The sequence below is a fragment of the Triturus cristatus genome, chromosome 1_2 (genome assembly GCF_964204655.1).
Source record: "Triturus cristatus chromosome 1_2, aTriCri1.1, whole genome shotgun sequence".
Taxonomy (NCBI): domain Eukaryota; kingdom Metazoa; phylum Chordata; class Amphibia; order Caudata; family Salamandridae; genus Triturus; species Triturus cristatus.
Genome location: NC_140580.1, coordinates 726,923,828 through 726,943,291, shown reverse-complemented (window position 1 = coordinate 726,943,291; position 19,464 = coordinate 726,923,828). Strand labels below are relative to the sequence as shown.

At 44.6% G+C, this 19,464-nt stretch overlaps 1 protein-coding gene across 1 annotated transcript in view; it reads left to right on the top strand.

Moving 5' to 3' along the window:
* Positions 1 to 4,180: 4,180 nt before the first annotated feature.
* Positions 4,181 to 19,464, top strand: part of LOC146867907 (uncharacterized) — a 100,908-nt gene continuing 85,624 nt past the window's right edge. The window contains exon 1 of the mRNA XM_085615130.1: positions 4,181 to 6,956. Coding sequence (XP_085471256.1) covers positions 4,331 to 6,956 — 2,626 coding nt within the window. The 5' untranslated portion in view covers positions 4,181 to 4,330. The remainder of the gene's footprint in view (positions 6,957 to 19,464) is intronic.

Below are 19,464 nucleotides of genomic sequence, written 5' to 3'. Positions count from 1 at the left end.
TGCAGAAGCCTTACTTTCATCGCAGACTGCACCGCAATCAACAGAGCACTTTTCAACTCAAGTTATTTCCAATCTTTCGACTCCGTACTCAGAGGCTGCTTCACTAGTAGAATCGCCATCCACAATTATGCTCACAAAAGAAACAGTGTCTGCAGAGTCATCAGTATCTTTGTCATTTCCATCAGTATCCGAAAGCAGCACCTTGGTATCTAGAACGGCCTCCAGCAATACTGAGGAAGCAACTTTGAGTGAAAGTTTGAGACCCTCCTTTAAGACAGATTCTATTTCAACTGAATATTCAGGATCAACCGTATCGGAAGTGTCCTCCTCAAACACAGGACTTTCCACTGTGACAGAACCGCAGTCTGAACTCACCACAGTGAATCTGGGTCCAGTGCTCAGCTCATCTATATCCAGTCAAGACACTATATCTACCTCAATGACGACATTAATTTCAAAAGAGTTGGCTGATACCACATTGCAGTCCTTTAACACAACTGTCTCTCAACCAATCACCTCTGCTGAATCCTTCCCCACAGCAACGGTGCAATCTAGTTCTTCAATACAGTCAGTATCTATGGAGAGAATTTCGCCTACAAGCATAGTCTCATCATTGGCAGTGTCGCAAACTCCTCTTTCTTCTGAAACCAGAATTACAGCCGAGTTAGTTTCTGACATTTCCACCACCATTGCTTCTGTAAGCCAAACATCAAGCGCAAAAACTTTGCTATCAAGTGTCCCTCAGTCACTCTCTACTACATTTGTATATCCAACAGAAGAGATTAGCACTATTAGGCCAGAGACAGCGCCTACACAACACCATAGTCCTCAGGGTGTATCTTCTCCTTTGACTGCCTCATCTTCATCTATACATACTCTAGAAGCAATTTCAATGGAGTCATCGGCACCAGTAACTTTCACATCTGCTAAAGAAAGCTATTTCACATCTCCACAAAGTGCAGAATCATCAATCAGCCTTGTATCTGCAGTACCAGCTGAAACGCCTTCTGTTTCTACTGAAGAAGAATCAAAAATACCGGCTTCAAATGCATTCTCATCATCCACAGAAGCTACCAAAGTAAAAGCCACACAATCTACAATAACCACAAAGGAAAACATATTTTCTGAAACACATTCATTTGTCACTGCAGAAGCCTTACTTTCATCGCAGACTGCAACGCAATCAACAGAGCACTTTTCAACTCAAGTTATTTCCAATCTTTCGACTCCGTACTCAGAGGCTGCTTCACTAGTAGAATCGCCATCCACAATTATGCTCACAAAAGAAACAGTGTCTGCAGAGTCATCTGTATCTTTGTCATTTCCATCAGTATCCGAAAGCAGCACCTTGGTATCTAGAACGGCCTCCAGCAATTCTGAGGAAGCAACATTGAGTGAAAGTTTGAGACCCTCCTTTAAGACAGATTCTATTTCAACTGAATATTCAGGATCAACTGTATCGAAAGTGTCCTCCTCAAACACAGGACTTTCCAATATGACAGAACCACAGTCTGAACTCACCACAGTGAATCTGGGTCCTGTGCTCAGCTCATCTATATCCAGTCAAGAGACTATATCAACCTCAGTGACTACATCAATTTCAAAAGAGTTGGCTGATACCACATTGCAGTCCTTTAACATCACTGTTTTTCAACCAATGACCTCTGCTGAATCCTTCCCCACAGCAGCGGTGCGATCTAGTCCTTCAATACAGTCAGCATCTATGGAGAGAATTTCGCCTACAAGCATAGTCTCATCATTGGCAGTGTCGCAAACTCCTCTTTCTTCTGAAACCAGAATTACAGCCGAGTTAGTTTCTGACATTTCCATCACCATTGCTTCTGTAAGCCAAACATCAAGCGCAAAAACTTTGCTATCAAGTGTCCCTCAGTCACTCTCTACTACATTTATATATCCAACAGAAGAGATTAGCACTACTAGGCCAGAGACAGCGCCTACACAACACCATAGTCCTCAGGGAGTATCTTCTCCTTTGACTGCCTCATCTTCATCTATACATACTCTAGAAGCAATTTCAATGGAGTCATCGGCACCAGTAACTTTCACATCTGCTAAAGAAAGCTATTTCACATCTCCACAAACAGCAGAATCATCAATCAGCCTTGTATCTGCAGTACAAGCTGAAACGCCTTCTGTTTCTACTGAAGAAGAATCAAAGATACCCGTTTCAAATGCATTCTCATCATCCACAGAAACTACCAAAGTAACAGCCACACAATCTACAATAACCACAATGGAAAACATATTTTCTGAAACACATTCATTTGTCACTCCAGAAACCTTACTTTCATCGCAGACTGCACCGCAATCAACAGAGCACTTTTCAACTCAAGTTATTTCCAATCTTTCGACTCCGTACTCAGAGGCTGCTTCACTAGTAGAATCGCCATCCACAATTATGCTCACAAAAGAAACAGTGTCTGAAGAGTTATCAGTATCTTTGTCATTTCCATCAGTATCCGAAAGCAGCACCTTGGTATCTAGAACGGCCTCCAGCAATACTGAGGAAGTAACATTAAGTGAAAGTTTGAGACCCTCCTTTAAGACAGATTCTATTTCAACTGAATATTCAGGATCAACTGTATCGAAAGTGTCCTCCTCAAACACAGGACTTTCCACTATGACAGAACCACAGTCTGAACTCAACACAGTGAATCTGGGTCCTGTGCTCAGCTCATCTATATCCAGTCAAGAGACTATATCAACCTCAATCACAACATCAATTTCGAAAGCGTTGGCTGATACCACATTGCAGTCCTTTAATACCACTATCTATCAACCAATCACCTCTAGTGAATCCTTCCCCACAATATCAGTGCGATCTAGTCCTTCAAAGGAGTCAGTATCCATGGAGAGAATTTCACGAACAAGCATAGGCTCATCATTGTCATTGTCGCAAACTCCTCTTTCTTCTGAAACCAGAATTACAGCCGAGTTAGCTTCTGAGATCTCCACTGCCATTGCTTCTGAACACCAAACATCAAGCGCAAAAACTTTGCTATCAAGTGTCCCTCAATCACTCTCTACTACATTTGTATATCCAACAGAAGAGATTAGCACTACTATGCCAGAGACAATCCCTACAGAACACCATAGTCCTAAGGGAGCAGCTTCTCCTTTGTCTGCATCATATTCTTCTATACATACTCAAGAAGCGATTTCTATGGAGTCATTGGCACCAGTAACTTTCAAATCTGCTAAAGAAAGCTATTTGACATCTCCACAAAAAGCATCATCATCAATCAGCCTTTTATCTACAGTACAAGCTGAAACGCCTTCTGTTTCTACTGAAGAAGAATCAAAAATACCTGTTTCAAATGCATTCTCGTCATCCACAGAAGCTACCAAAGTAACAGCCACACAATCTACAATAACCACAATGGGAAACATATTTTCTGAAACACATTCATTTGTCACTGCAGAAACCTTACTTTCATCGCAGACTGCACCGAAATCAACAGAGCACTTTTCAATTCAAGTTATATCCAATCTTTCGTCTCCGTACTCAGAGGCTGCTTCACTAGTAGAATCTCCATCCACAATTATGCTCACAAAAGAAACAGTGTCTGCAGAGTCATCAGTATCTTTGTCATTTCCACCAGTATCCGAAAGCAGCACCTTGGTATCTAGAACGGCCTCCAGCAATATTGAGGAAGCAACATTGAGTGAAAGTTTGAGATCCTCCTTTAAGACAGATTCTATTTCAACTGCATATTCAAGATCAACTGTATCAGAAGTGTCCTCCTCAAACACAGGACTTTCCACTATGACAGAACCACAGTCTGAACTCACCATAGTGAATCTGGGTCCTGTACTCAGCTCATCTATATCCAGTCAAGACACTATATCAACCTCAATGACGACATCAATTTCAAAAGAGTTGGCTGATACCACATTGCAGTCCTTTAGCACCACTGTCTCTCAACCAATGACCTCTGCTGAATCCTTCCCCACAGCATCGGTGCGATCTATTCCTTCAACAGAGTCAGTATCCATGCAGAGAATTTCACCTACAAGCATAGGCTCATCATTGTCAGTATCGCAAACTCCTCTTTCTTCTGAAACCAGAATTACAGCCGAGTTAGCTTCTGACATTTCCACCGCCATTGCTTCTGAAAGCCAAAAATCAAGCACAAAAACTTTGCTATCAAGTGTCCCTCAATCACTCTCTACTACATTTGTATATCCAACAAAAGAGATTAGCACTACTAGGCCAGAGACAATCCCTACAGAACACCATAGTCCTCAGGGAGCAGCTTCTCCTTTGACTGCATCATATTCTTCTATACATACTCAAGAAGCAATTTCTATGGAGTCATTGGCACCAGTAACTTTCACATCTGCTAAAGAAAGCTATTTGACATCTCCACAAACAGCAGCATCATTAATCAGCCTTTTATCTACAGTACATGCTGAAACACCTTCTGTTTCTACTGAAGAAGAATCAAAAATACCTGTTTCAAATGCATTCTCGTCTTCAATAGAAGGTACCCAAATAACAGCAACACAATCTACAATCACCACAATGGAAAACACACTTTCTGAAACACATTCATTTGTCACTGCAGAAACCTTACTTTCATTGCAGACACCACCGCAATCAACAGAGCACCTTTCAACTCAAGTTATATCCAATCTTTTGACTCAGTACTCAGAGGCTGCTTCACTAGTAGAATCACCATCCACACTTATGCTCACAAAAGAAACAGTGTCTGCAGAGTCATCAGTATCTCCATCATTTCCATCAGTATCTGAAAGCACCACCTTGGCATCTAGAAAGACCTCCAGCAATACTGAGGAGGCAACACTGAGTGAAAGTTTGAGGCCCTTTTTTAAGAGAGATGTTGAATCTACTAAATATTCAGGATCATCTGTATCCGACATGTCCTCTTCAAACAACGGACTTTCCAGTACAACAGACCTACAGTCGGAACTCACCATAGTGAGTTTAGTCTCCTCACTCAGTTCATCTGTATCCAGTCAAAAGACTATTTCAACTTCAATGACTTCATTGATTTCAAATGAGCCATCTAGTAGCACACCTACATCATTAACTAGTCTAGCATCTGCAGCAATGGCCTCCACTGAATCCTTTCCCAGAACATCAAACCAATCTAGTTCTTTAACAGAGTTGATTTCTATGGAGATGATTTCACCTTCCGGTATAGTTGTAACATATTCAGTGTCACAAACCCCTGCATCTTCGGTAACTGGAATTACAGCTGAGTCAGCATTTGCAATTTCCACCAGCATTGTTCCTGAAACCCTATCACCAAGCACAATAGCCTTGCTATCAAATGTCCCTGAATCGTCATCTACCACAGACTCTTTATATTCAGCAAAAGAGCAGATTAGCACTACTACCAAAAAGACAACACTTACAGAGCACCATAATACTGACAGAATACCTCCTCTGACTACAGGAGTGTTTACATCTACTATAGAAAGCACTTTGACATCTGGAAAACGATCTGAGTCGTCATTCAGTACCTATATTACAATACAACCTGAAACATCTTCAGTTAAAACTCAAGAACTATCAAAAGCATCCACTTCATCCACAGAGGTCGGGCAATTAACAGGAGGTCAATCAAAAATAACCACAGTTGCAGAAACGTTTACCAGCTCAGAAAGTTTACTTTCATCACAGACTGAATTACCATCATCAAAACACTCTTCAACAAAACTGATCTTTAATCTTTCCATGCCTTATTCTGAGACTGTCACACTGCCGCAATCATCATTCACTCAAGACACAATGTCTAATGTGTCATCAGTATCTCTGTCATTTTCTTCATTAGTAGAAAGCAGCAACTTTATAGCGCCATCTGCCTCCACCAACATCGATGTGGCAAATCTGGGCGAAGGTTCAACACCTTTATTGACGACATTTGCTGTTTCAAATGAATATTCTAGTTCATCTGTATCAGAAGTGAGCTCCTACACCAAAGGAATGGCCAATATGACAGAGTCACAGTCAGAGTTCACCACTTCCAGTACAGTTTCTGCTCTCATTCCTTCTCTAACCAGTGCAACGGCTACTTTATCTTCAGTGACGACAACAATTGTAAGCGAGCCCACTAGTAGCACATTGTCATTTGCTACCCGTCTCTCTAAGCCAAATGCCTCCAATGAACCATTTCCAGCCACTTCCATCCAATCTCGATCTACCATCAACGATCAGACAATATCAACTAATGCAGTTTCACCTTTTAGCAGAGACTCGACATTTTCTGTGTCACAAACACCTCTATCTACTCAAACAGAACAAACAGCCAAGTCAACGTCAGGTGTTTCAACAAGCGTTTATTCAGACAGAATAGCCACTGTTATTTCAAACAATTCTGAAGTTACTTTCTCACCATTTTTTCCAAATGTCAGTACTTCTACCACAAGAACTTCAAAATCACAAGAATCTCTCACTACCACCTCTGCTCTTTCACCCATGTCATCTGATTCAACTCTCCATACGTCTCCCAAGCTTACATCTAACTATAGCACTTCTTCTGAGGAGCCATTTACATCAGGCACTAATGTGTCATCTCAAGCGACAGAAGTCAGGTCCTTCTCGCCATTTTTCAACACTACCTTTCAAAAGACTAAGCCCACTGCATCACCTACATCAAAATATACATTTAGCACAGCATCTACGCAAAGTACTGAAAACAAGTCCGTCAACATCACCACTTCTGGGACCCTGGAGACAGCAAAATCTGCTCTCACAAGTAAAACACTGTCCACCATTAATCTGCCAATAGTTATTTTTTCTTCTCCGAGCACAAGCACAGTGGCTGTTACATCAGTGTCATGTTTAAGTAATGACACCCACAAATGCACATATAACAGTACCACAGACGAATGCGACTGCGGGTGTAATCGATATTTGCTTGGAAACGAGTGTGAAAATGGAGCCAATTTAACATCCGTCAATTTACGTAAGTAAAGTGTCTCTATTTATGTACTACCTTTGTCATGTTTTTATCAAATGCAATATTAACGAATATTTGTGCTTTTAATTAATGTGTAATGGGGAGTGGTGTTATCAGCTTACTCGTCTATGTTAACAACTCTGCGACCTATTGAGTTGAATGGTGTGTTGTAATCCCTGCATCAGTTATCAGGAGAAAGAAAAGAGGTAATGTGGCACCAGGGCCGGCTGGTGGCGCCCAGTCCGACAATATTTGATGGCGCCCCCCAATGCTCCCCTTTGCCATGGATTCCTTCACTAGCACCCTTTAACAGTGCCCCTCAAGTCTCCATAACCATTGTCTCTAAGATTCATTTAGTTTTAAAGCACCACTCATACCAGTGTAAGGTGCCAGAGCACTTTACATCACACACACATTGCACAGAGACAATCACATGTGTGTAAATCAGTGTATAGGAAGTGTTACATCAGACAAGACTACAAGGTGTAGTGCATGAGTAACATGTCATCGATACTGGTAGGCAATATGGTTTAAGAATCCTTATTCTGGAAAAGCACAAATTCACAATTTAAAACATATAATTGTTAAGGGTTCTCTTTAATAATAAAAATTGTTTTCTACCCAAATTAACCCTTTTGGCAAGATTAGGATAGTGAAAGACTGGGCAAAAAATGATGTAGGGCCTCATGTAGGAAGCCAAATACCGGTCGGTAACGGCCGATTTTCGGTAATTATACCGTTACCGGCCGGTATTAAAGGTTGGTGGTAAATGACGAATAGGTGAAAAAAAGCATTTTTGTGCACGTTTAAGTGTGCAATGTGGCAGACATACATGCCCTTAGGGCATGTATGTGCGCCACATGTGCACACATGGCCGAATCAGGGGTGCAACAGGGTGTCAATGTGACACCCTGCCACCCTTGCATGTGCTCCCCCATTACCGAATCGGTATTTACCGATTCGGTAATGAGGCATACCTTCCCATCAATGGGAAGGTATGCCTCATTACCGAATCGGTAAATACCGATTCGGTAATTACCGAATTTTTCCGATTCGGTCATATTTACCGACTCATTACCTACATTGCATTTACCACTTCATAAATACCGAATCGGTATGATTCGGTATTTATGAAGTGGTAAATGCCAGCCCACCTACAAAAGGCCCATAGTGCTAACATGTACTTTGCAATTTGCATGCAGCTCTTTGATGACAGTTAATAGCTCAATGTTCTACATTTGGGTTTTGAATTATAAATGACAAGTAACAAAAGGAGCTCTCTAACAGAAGCAGTAAACCACCGACCTATTTCCATTTTATGCACTTTGTTATCTGCATGGTTCACGTTCTTAGCAGCAGGCATTTTAACCCGCTGCGCTACCTTAAAATGAGTCAAAACTTCCACCAGGCAAACCCACTTCTCACGGGAGTGATCTTGACATTTTAATTGATGCCTGATAATTGCTGAAGGCCAGGAACGCGGCAGCAGGTGCTTTTAAAATGACAATTTACCTGCAAAAATGACTCCCCCACCCCCAAGTCAGCGCCCGGTGCGGTGGCATCGATCGCATCGCCCAAGAGCCGGCCATGTGTGGCACACCTCTAAATATAATCTTCATGCTGCACAGACGGTGGCGCTGCAGAGCTCCAGCAACCCTGAAAGCTGACAGCAGCTCAGACTTGGCAGATAACCTGCACATGTGTGACAAGGAGGCGTGTTCACATCCCACATGTGTAATGTGTGTTTTTCAGGGAGGTAAGGCAGTGACAAACCAGCAGTTGCACATGCCCCTTACTCTATAAGCACACGGTGTTCCTGCTCCTGGGGTTACTCGGCAAATGCGGTTGGCTGGCTGATTCTGGAATTTGGCTCTGGTCCTAACCCTAAACTCTGTGACAGTTCATGTCTGCAAGGACATAAGCAACAAATTACCACGCTTTTTTTCTGGAGACTCTTCTCTAATGGGCAATGTACGGGGAGTTGTATAAAATATACAGTTTGGCTCAATTTAATTTATTGTTGTTTGAGATTCTTTCTGATCCCCTTATATGTAGTGTCCTTGCAAAGTACAAGCATTATTGTAGAACAGCAAATCACTGTACGTGCTTAGAAGGTACAATTCATCAAAGAGGTACAGGTTATTGGGATTGCCCTTTAATGTTGTCGGGACAATGGAAGCAAATGATTTTACTGCAAGCAATAAATCCTAAAACACTCCCTAATGTCACCAATGTTAACCTGCACCGTTATGATGAGTCCTACACTTCCTAGCCAGATACAGCTCTTCAATGCTTTACAGGAGTGAAACAGTTTATTTACCACAGGTTTCTGCCTATCCCAAATACAGAATTTATCATGACGGAACGATTATTTACCAGTTTTATCGGGGTTAAGTAGAAGGTACACATGCTGGCCAAACAACAATATGTCAGAGAAAAAGGGCTTTTCCAGAAATTCCGCTGTACTATACATTCCACCGTAATTTACATACACATCATGCTAACCAGTGAGAGATATTTCCCAGGTTCAACAAATGTTTTTAGTAAACTTATGTGATTATCCCTATCTGCTATATCCCTCAACATGTTAGATACAACACCAGAGACAATTTGGTTCCGACACACCCCTTTGTCACTAAGTCTTCCAACAATATCACCCCCTATGTGCTTTCTAGCTTGCAGAATTGTACAAACTTAAGGGGTTTCTGGACCTCTAGACAAGTACAAAATTCAAGGACTATCGTTATAGCACAACCAGCGATTTCATGACTGTCAATGAGAGAAACCCAATATTCCACATCTTCTCCTCTGGCAGTCAATAGCAGCATTGCCATATGAAGCGTTACATTCCTTGGCATCTACACCATACTGTCCATTTGGAAGCATAGCAAATACTTACCTCAGTTCAATACCCGCTGCTCTTATGCAATGGGGGTGATTGGTGCTATATATTTAAATCATATCCTAAGCTATATTTATTTTGGAGGAGATATCCGATTATTTGGGACAACTACTAGGTATTGATCTCGAACTTTCATGTGTGATGGCCAGTTTAGGCACAGCCATATCAACTCTTGCCTTTCCTCTTAGTATAGGGGCCTATTGTTTACTTTGACTCTTGTCGCCTGAACCATTATTACCCATAGTTGGAAATGGATGGAACCACCAAGGTTGAGCTACTCGCTGAAAATATATTTTCATATATCGCAAAATGAGCGATGAATCAATGGAGGGATGGGGCTGGATAACAGCAAAGAGAGAGTTTTCTGAATCTCAGCAATGCATACCACTTTCATAGACTTTCTCCCCTCGTGCACACATGCTGCTAAGTCATAATCACTCTGAAAAGGAACAGCTGCTAGGATCCCCATGAACAAAGAACTCTGTCAACAATCTGAAGAAGATCTCTTCAAAACTTCCAAGAATTATTTTACTGCCTCTGGCTCAGTGAATAGGAAAATATTGCAACCATGGTGCTCTCTCAACTTAGCTGGATTCCACATCGCAGCTGCTATACCCAGTGTGAGCAAATGCTCCGAACTCTTCACCAAACTTATGCTGTTTTCCTGAGTCAGTGTACTTACATCGAAGAACTGAAGGAAGAACTGAAGGATCTGCTTATTTTCATATTGGCAGCTTGTTTCAAAGCCACAGGCATCTTTAGGGCAGATTCATGCTAGTTCCAATCTGACTACCACCATGATCCTCCTGCTGGAGGGCGTGTTTGTTGATTTGGATCTTGGGGGTAGTGGACAAGATCTTTTAATCAAAGCTTGGCAAACATGGTCTGGTGAGGGCCTGGAAGGCCTCTATAATGTAATCAGGACAGGAAACTCCACCACACGAGCATTGTTCAACACCTCATATGTCCCCTCCAATGACAACAGAGCTTGACTGGATCCCTGCTGCAACACCTCCAGTTCTTGGAGCTCTGTGTTCACCGGACCAAGGTCTCCCTCTGCTTTGTGCTCTCATGCTTCTATAGAGGACACCCCTTCCTTCACCCTAACAGCTGACCCTTCGCCTTCTTCACCCCAGTCTCCACTTCCCCCATTGATTTCTCTAACGCCTTCAGTTATCTCGTGATCAGCTCTATCTTACCCTTCAATTCTCATTGTCCCCTCTGTGGGTCACACCTGAACACCTTGCTATTGCCCCTCTCCTTCTTGGCTGTTCTTCCTCCTTGGGTTTGGGGAGAAAAGGACCTTCTTATCTCTTTTAATCTGCTTTTTTGTCATTGTGTAGGCCTGTAACTAATGTGTATTTATCATCAAGTGGCTCAGATTAAGGAAGCTGCTCTGACTACAGGGGTCCATTCTCTACCCACCCAACCTATCTCTTCGTCGGCCCAATTGGCTGCATGAGTGGGTGCTGGCTACACCTGATGTCCCCTACCTCAGCTAAAAAGACCAAAACTCTGTTTCAGTCAGATGCTGGCATGCACTACTCAAAACGCTCCAGCTCCCTTCTCTCACAGGCTGCTTTGCAGCTCCCAATGCCTTCACCATGTTGCATTCTCCATCTGAACTACCGCCGCACAGTGGGTAAGGGCCTCCTTATATAGCCATCCTTTATGATATAAAGGGACTTCAAGCTCCAGGAAAGTCCTGCGGCTTCACCACCGGTCCCCACATCTGCAAACCACTGCACATGATCCCTTGGGGCCGACAGTCGGCTCATGTCCAGATAAAATGTAATCCGGCCCATGAAAGCACAACTATATGTTATGTTTTAAAGTCAATCATATCCTTCTAAATAAATGTTTTTTTAAACTTTGCTCCATATGCCCATGTGCTTTGGGCTTTACTCCCAGTGTGCCTTTACCATGGAATACCTCATAACCACGGTAACAGGCACAAATGACATTTCTTCAATTAATAATATAGTTAATTTTGGGAAATTTTGAGGTGCAAATGTCATCCTTATTGATTAAAGTGCATTTTATACCACAATTTTCAAAAGAAATTGGGTAACGAAACCCTGGTTTTGCAGGCCATTCCGAAGGAGCACTTATGGAATGTCCTAGGGGCATATTTACAAGGCAGCGATAGAAAATTATCGCTGCTTTTGCGGCCGTTTTCAGCCGAAAAGCGCCGATAATTTTATCGCCTAATAAGCAAGGTCACGCTAACGCGCGAAACCTTGCATTAGCGCACCTATTCTTAACGCCCAGCTTTGCATCCCTAATGAGATGCAAAGTGGGCGTTCCTGACCTGACATGACAGGAGAAATGTCGCTAAGCGACATTTCTCCTATCATCAAGCCCCACGCTATGAAGCATAGCGGCAGGAAAAGTAGCGATAACCCCTGTTATCGCTACTTTCCTTATGCCTGCTTCAGGACTGACTTAGCCATGATATCCTATGGAAGGTGGATATCATGGCTAAGTTTGTGAGTCCCTATCAACAAGCTAACGCCACATTTCGTGAGATTATCGCTGGCTTTCCAGCGATAATCTCACGTTAGGCAGTTAGCGCTAGGATTTTTATCGCTTTTGAGATAAGCGTTGCTAATAGCACGCTATCTCAGCGATAAAAATCCACGCTAGCCGGCGATAATTATCCTAGTGCTAAGTGCGCTTAGCGATAATTATCGCCGGTTGTTGCTGATATGCCCCCTAATTCTTCAGGAAGACCACAACATACAAGAGAATTATTGCTCCATAAAAGCAAATATGTTATAGTCCCTTTAGCTTTCATATTGTAAGTTCCAACATTCCATCAGTCTGATCATATTTCAAGTACTTCAGTACCTATGACTGCTCTGAATAGGTTGTGCCCACTAAACCACAGATGAGAACACTTCAAAGCTCTACGATGGGCCTTGCCTTACCGTGGAAACTGACAGCTCTGCTAGCGTACACCACACTTTCCTTGCAGCCACTCTTCAATACCACCACCTAAATCCAGGGTTGTTGAATAAAGCACATCAAAAGGGAGCCATAATTCCACTATTGTGCTTCCTTTTTACAAATCGTTGTGTTCAGCTATGGTAGTCTACATGATTCCATTAAAGTTAAGAATGAGGGGGTATATTATCAAGCCAGGCGATAAAATGATCGCCGCTTTAGCGGCAGAAAACTGCCGATAAAACGGCGATAATGGGCTTGATAATATGCTCTATGGAATTCCAATTGAAGCCCATGTTAGATATGAAGGACGTCTAACATGGGCTTCAATTGGAATTCCATAGAGCATATTATCAAGCACCATTATCGCCGTTTTAGCGGCGGTTTTCTGCCGCTAAAGCGGCGATAATTTTATCGCCTGGCTTGATAATATGCCCCATAATTCTTTGGTGCCATCACTCGATTTAGGTAGTACATTTTCAGCACAACGTTACAGTATTTCACCTTTCCCAAATTTAAAATTGCCTTAATGTTTTAAACAAAATACCTGGGCAAGAAATTCTGTTGACATGGAGTGATATAGCAGCCCTACTGGGAAAACACCCAGTTCTGCCAGTGCAGTTTAGGCCTTATTTTACAGTACCCTGATTTTACACCCTTTGTAACTTACTCAGTTCTGACAATGAACCTCTCAATCTTGTCCTGCAGCTTCCTTTTCTCCTCCACTACTGTGTGAACAGGACAGTCGCGTGACGTGACCAGTATTCTACAGGCCTGGGTGGCATTTTTATGTCATGACGGGGACACTCATCACTATCTGGTATTTCCCTTTTTGAAATATAAACTTACATTAAAATCCATCTCCAATGCTACGTTTGAACAGAAATCGACCCACTCACCCTGGGAAAAGCCCCACCACCAACTCATGAATCAGAGAACAGAGAATCAGTAAAAGATCATTTTTTCACAAAAAGTTATTGCCATATAGTCAAGGCCACTGCGAAGTGAAAGTTATATAGGCAAAAAACAGCTATATGTATGTTTACCAGATTCGACCATTCCAGAAGATGGCTTTAAAACGGACCGGGCTTAAAACCAAAATAAATCTGAGACGTTATGTCGGGGAGTGCGTCTGTTTTATGTCGCTGGCTACGGAGTACTTCCTAAAAAGGAGTCAGTCAATAATTAAAAATTTGCGAACATTCGTGACAAGAATTTTCAATTCTATTAAGGACTACGGAGGCGAGGATTATGCTTCTCAATCTTTACTAGAAGCTCACAGCAGCCAATGAAAAAACAGAAATAAACCATGTGACAACCATAGAGTCTCTTCTATATAAGGTCCCTGTCAGCACATAGAGTCCTCTTTCTTTGGAACAGTAGTTAAGTCCATGCACGACCTGCTCTCGAGGATCACCGATAGCCAGGGCCTTCTCCAACCAAGGAACTGTAAGCCCAACGGGGCCGAACTTCTTCCTGGATCCCGATCCAGACAAACTCGCTCGTGAACGGAACACCGAACGGTAGTCATCCAGTCACCGATAAACTATAGTCCAGTTTACTTGCTGTCTGTACCTGAAAGAAAGGAAAGGAAACACCCCATAAAAGCTGTTCCAGAGTGCCCGGTAAAGCAACATTACAGCATGAGAAAAAGGGGGGGGAAAAACAGTACACAGAGAAATGCAAATCCATAGCATAAGCAACAACATCACATGATGAAATATAAGCATCATAACATACCATGTGCAAAGCATGATGAATAAAAAGCATTACATCAAACAATGTGTATCTCTGGGTGGGATAATCCTCGCCTCCGTAGTCCTTAATAGAATTGAAAATTCTTGTCACGAATGTTCGCAAATTTTTAATTCTATGTCAGGACCGGAGGCTCCGATTAAGCTTGTTCAAAGCTGATCCACCACCATTGACGCAATATTCACAATGGGTTTATAGTAAACTGTTTTGAAAGTACTCTCATTAGACCAGTCAGCTGTATTCATGATATCTGCCAGGCTGACACCTGACGAATATGCTTTCGTAGCCATGGCTCCGCGTGCAGAATGCGCTCCAAATTTGGAGATGTCAATTCCCGCTTCGCCCATGAGCCAACGCATCCATCTAGATAAAGTAGCTGGAGTCACTGGGCGAAATGGCTTCTGCAGAGCAATAAGCAACTGTCCTTGCATATTAGTACGAAATTCTTCAGTACTTACCTCGTAATCCTTAATACATTGCACTACGCACAATTTAGGATTAGTAGGAAAACTTGGATATGTGACTGAAGTGGTGTTGCACTTGGTTCTCCTGGATAGAATGAAATTCACACCTTCCGGGGTAAATCTACGCCCCGCCAAATCCAGTGCCCGTACGTCAGACACCCGTTTGCAAGAAACCAAACATAGGAGCATAGTTAACTTGGCCGAAAGTTGCTTCCGAGATAAGAATCTGTTGGAAGGCCAGGCCTCAAGAAATCTAAGGACAACCGAGACATCCCAGAGATGAGAATACCTTGGGCAAGGAGGTTTCACCATCCTGACTCCTCTAGGCAATTTACACACCAGAGGATGTTCTCCTATGGGTTTACCTTCTAAAGGTAGATGTCCCGCCGATATCGCGGACCGGAAGTTGTTGACCGTCCTGTACGCTAAACCGGAGGAAGCCATGGAGGCTAAGAAGTTGACCACTAAAGAGACATGTGCCTTAGCGGGATCCACATCCCGTTGAGCGCACCAATCACACCATCTCCTCCAAGATGAGGAATATCTCTTATGGGTGTTGGCCGACCAGGCCTCTTTGATGAAGTTGCTAGCTTCGCGTGAAAGGCCCGGGACACTCCATCTGTCCCTGAAACCCGCCAAGCAACGAGTGGGAGCTGGCCCGATGCCACCAAGGGATGAGGATTCTGAAAAGGGTCCAGCAATAGGTTCTGCACCCGTGGAAGAAGGATCGGAATCGCACAACTCATGGCTAACAATACTGGAAACCATGCCTGAGCCCTCCACAAAGGGGTGATCAATATGAGTTCCGCGTGAAAAGTCCTGACACGCGCCAGGACCCTGGGGATCATGAGAAATGGAGGGAACGCATAGCAGAGAGATGTCGGCCATTCCTGTAGGAAGGCATCCGTGGCTATCGCCTCTGGATCCGGCCTCCAACTGAAGAATTGGGGAACTTGCTTGTTCAGTCGAGATGCAAATAAGTCTATCAGGCAAGGACCCCAAACCTGTGTCAGGCGTCGAAACACCGTGGGTAACAACCTCCAATCGCTGGAGTCTTGCAGATGGCGGGAATTCCAATCTGCTACCTGGTTGCTGGAGCCGGGAAGGTATTCTGCAACCACCGAAATTCTGTTCTGTAGACAGAAATGCCAAAACTCTTTGGCGATCTCCGCCAACATCTTCGACTTGGTACCACCCAACTTGTTGACGTAGCGTACCGCTGATATATTGTCCATCCGGAGGAGGATACAACAATCTGCCTTCCGTGGCGAAAGGCATCTGATCGCAAAGGAACCGGCCAATAGTTCTAGGCAATTGATATGTAAGCGCAATTCCTCCGAAGACCAGCGACCACCCGTGGTCAATGTGTCGCAACGGGCTCCCCAACCCCATCGGCTGGCATCCGATTCGATTATCACATCCGGGGCCGCTCCAAATAGCGCTCGACCGTTCCAGGCCTCCATGTGATTTAACCACCATTCCATCTCCAGCCTCGCCTCTTCTGAGAGAGGGATCTGTTCTGAGTAACTGAGACCTTTTCGGAGATGTCGGATCTTGAGCCGCTGGAGGGCTCGATAGTGAAGGGGGCCCGGGAAGATCGCCTGGATGGAAGAAGACAGCAGCCCCACCACGCGGGCCAACGATCTCAGGGAAGTTGTTTGCTTGCGAAGGACAATTCGCAGTTCCCTCTTGATTGACTTTATCTTTGTCATTGGCAGCAAGAGCTGGCATGATAGAGAATTTATCAAGAACCCTAGAAACTCGATGGATTGCGAGGGAACCAACATCGACTTTTGCGGGTTGACGATGAACCCCAAACTCTGCAGCAGATGTATCGCCCAGTTGAGGTGTGTTTGGACTGTCTGAGGGGAGGACGCCAAAATTATTATGTCGTCCAGATATATTATGAGGCGGACTCCTCGAGCCCTGAGAGACTCCACTACCGGTCTCAGAAGCTTCGTGAAGCACCACGGTGCTGACGAGAGGCCGAATGGAAGGACTTTGTACTCGTAACATACTGTCTCCCAGATAAACTGAAGAAACCTCCTGTGGGGGGGGGGGAAATGGGAATGGATAGATACGCGTCCTTGAGGTCCAACCGGACCATCCAATCTCCTTCCTGGAGGAGATCGCGTAATAGATGGATGCCTTCCATCTTGAAATGCCTGTAAACAATCCACGAGTTGAACTCTTTGAGGTTCAGCACTAACCTGGATCCGCCCCCTTTCTTTTCTACTAGAAAGACCGTGCTCAGGAAGCCATGAGGGTGTACCACGGAAGGCGCAATCGCGCCTTTCCGTAACAAGCAGTTGATTTCTTCCGTGATGAAAGTGTGATCTTGTTGGGAAAAAGACAGCGGGAGCGGGCGGTACTCTTGCGAAGGGGAGTTGTACATCTCTAACCTGTAACCCTGTACAGTCTGCAACACCCATGCATCTTGCGAAATTTTGCGCCATTTGTCTAGAAAAGATGCCACTCTGCCCCCCAAAATTACCTCCGAAAAAGGAACCAGGCTCACCTGAGTTTGCGGCATCATGCTGGTTGTTGGACTTCCCTCCAAATCTGCCACCTTTGCGGAATCTGTTCCTTGAACGGCGGGAAGGGTAGAAGTTGGAGGTATTGGCAGAATTGTCCTGGTAACCTCCTCTTTGCTGACCACGCTGGGCGCCTTGATTGTAGCCCCGGCCGAACGAGCGCCCACGAAAGCGTCCGGCCCTGCCGAAAACCAGGCGGAAAGCCCGCTTCAAAGAACCTTGGGCCTTGTCCAGCCCACTGAAGGTGGCCACGAACTTTGTTAGTTCCTTTAAAAAAGGTTGGCCAAACAAAAGACCTTGGGCCAGCGGACCTGATTCGGATGTGGCCAATTCAGCTAACCTGGGATCTAATTTCAGGAGGATGGATCGGCGCCGCTCCGTCGACAGCGCACAATTAGCATTGCCTAGTTGGCACACTGCCCGCTGTGCCCAGCCAATCAGCTCGTCCGGATTAATTAAGAGGGCCGACTCTTTGGCCCGAAAGCCCATCTCTAAAATCTTCGTCAGGGGACCAATAACGTCCAGTAGCTTATCCTGGCAGGACCGCCAGGACCTATCTAGGCCTTTCTTGGGATCTTTAGAATATTTTTTCAAATATGTCAATATTGACGGGTCCACCTCCGGGGTAGCCGCTACTTTGTCCGCCAGGTCTGGCCTAGGGCATTCCGACCTCAGCCGAGTTCGCACATCTGTATCAAATGCCTGGCGTAAATGAGACTGGACATAGTCCGCCACTTCCTGTGATGGTAACCAGGATGTAGAGTTAGGATGGATAATATCCGCCGGTTCAAAGTTGAGAACCTTAGGCTACGTGGACGGACCGGCATGCTTTTCCTTCCGTGCCTTCTTGGCCGGTCGAGGGGATTCTTCTTCGTCAGAAGTAGGATCCGGGGAAGTATCGTGGCCATCATCTTCCTGGGATATTTCAGTAATCGTAGCTTCCCTAGTAGAAGCTGAGCGCTCTTGCTCCGCCATTGACTTGGCCAACTTAGCGAAATCCGCGGCGTGTGGGTTCGCCCTTCCTTTACCCCCAGATTTAATTCGGGAGCCAGACGCCGGCAGCCAACCTTGTTGCTGTGCATAAGAGCAAAGGTGGCGTTTTAGGGGCGCAATCGCCCTCACCAAAGCCGAGTTTACCGACTGCTGGACACCCGCGTCTAATGCCTCAACGAGGTCATATTCCATCGACCCAGAGGGTTCCTCATCATAGTAATAGTAATCCTCCTCATAGTACTCAGACATGATTTCAGCACGAGTGCAGTAAATGACCCTGGAGGAGCGCGAGTGACTTTATTCACCACCAATAATAAGATATTCCAATATGAGGTCAGGGGGAGTGGTAACCCCAGGCAAGCCCTAATCAGACACCCACAGGTGACCTTCAGTATAAGTTTAGAATGTGGAGGGAGGGAGGGCTTGCAACAAAACCCCACTCTAGGCAAAGCCTATGCTCAATTTTACAGCCCCTGAGAATGAACACACATCAGGGGCGTCAGAGGAGCAAAAACAAGCCTTTTTGGTGCCAAAATGCTCTAGTCTCGGGTCAGAAGCATGTAAAAACGCTGCTCCGGCGTTCAATTGAAGTCCAAGACGATCGTGGACAAATATGGCCGCCGCGCATGCGCGCTGGCCAAGGCTCGTAAAAGCTGAAAGGGGACTGCGCGTCAAGCCGATGCGCATCCCTGCTCCTCAACCTCCCGCTCCACTACTACCGGCGACGCGAGGGAAACCCCGCTGACACACACGCGCGGAACACGCGAAGGTAAATATTTAAAGCGATAGCAAGAGGGAGAAGCCGGTAGGCGCTCGCAGCGCGACGCGCAGAAAACACAGTGACACTCTCACCAGCTGAAGTGACAAACGTCTAGATCGCAGTAGCGCGTAAAGGACAGCGCGATGTTAACAATAAACGC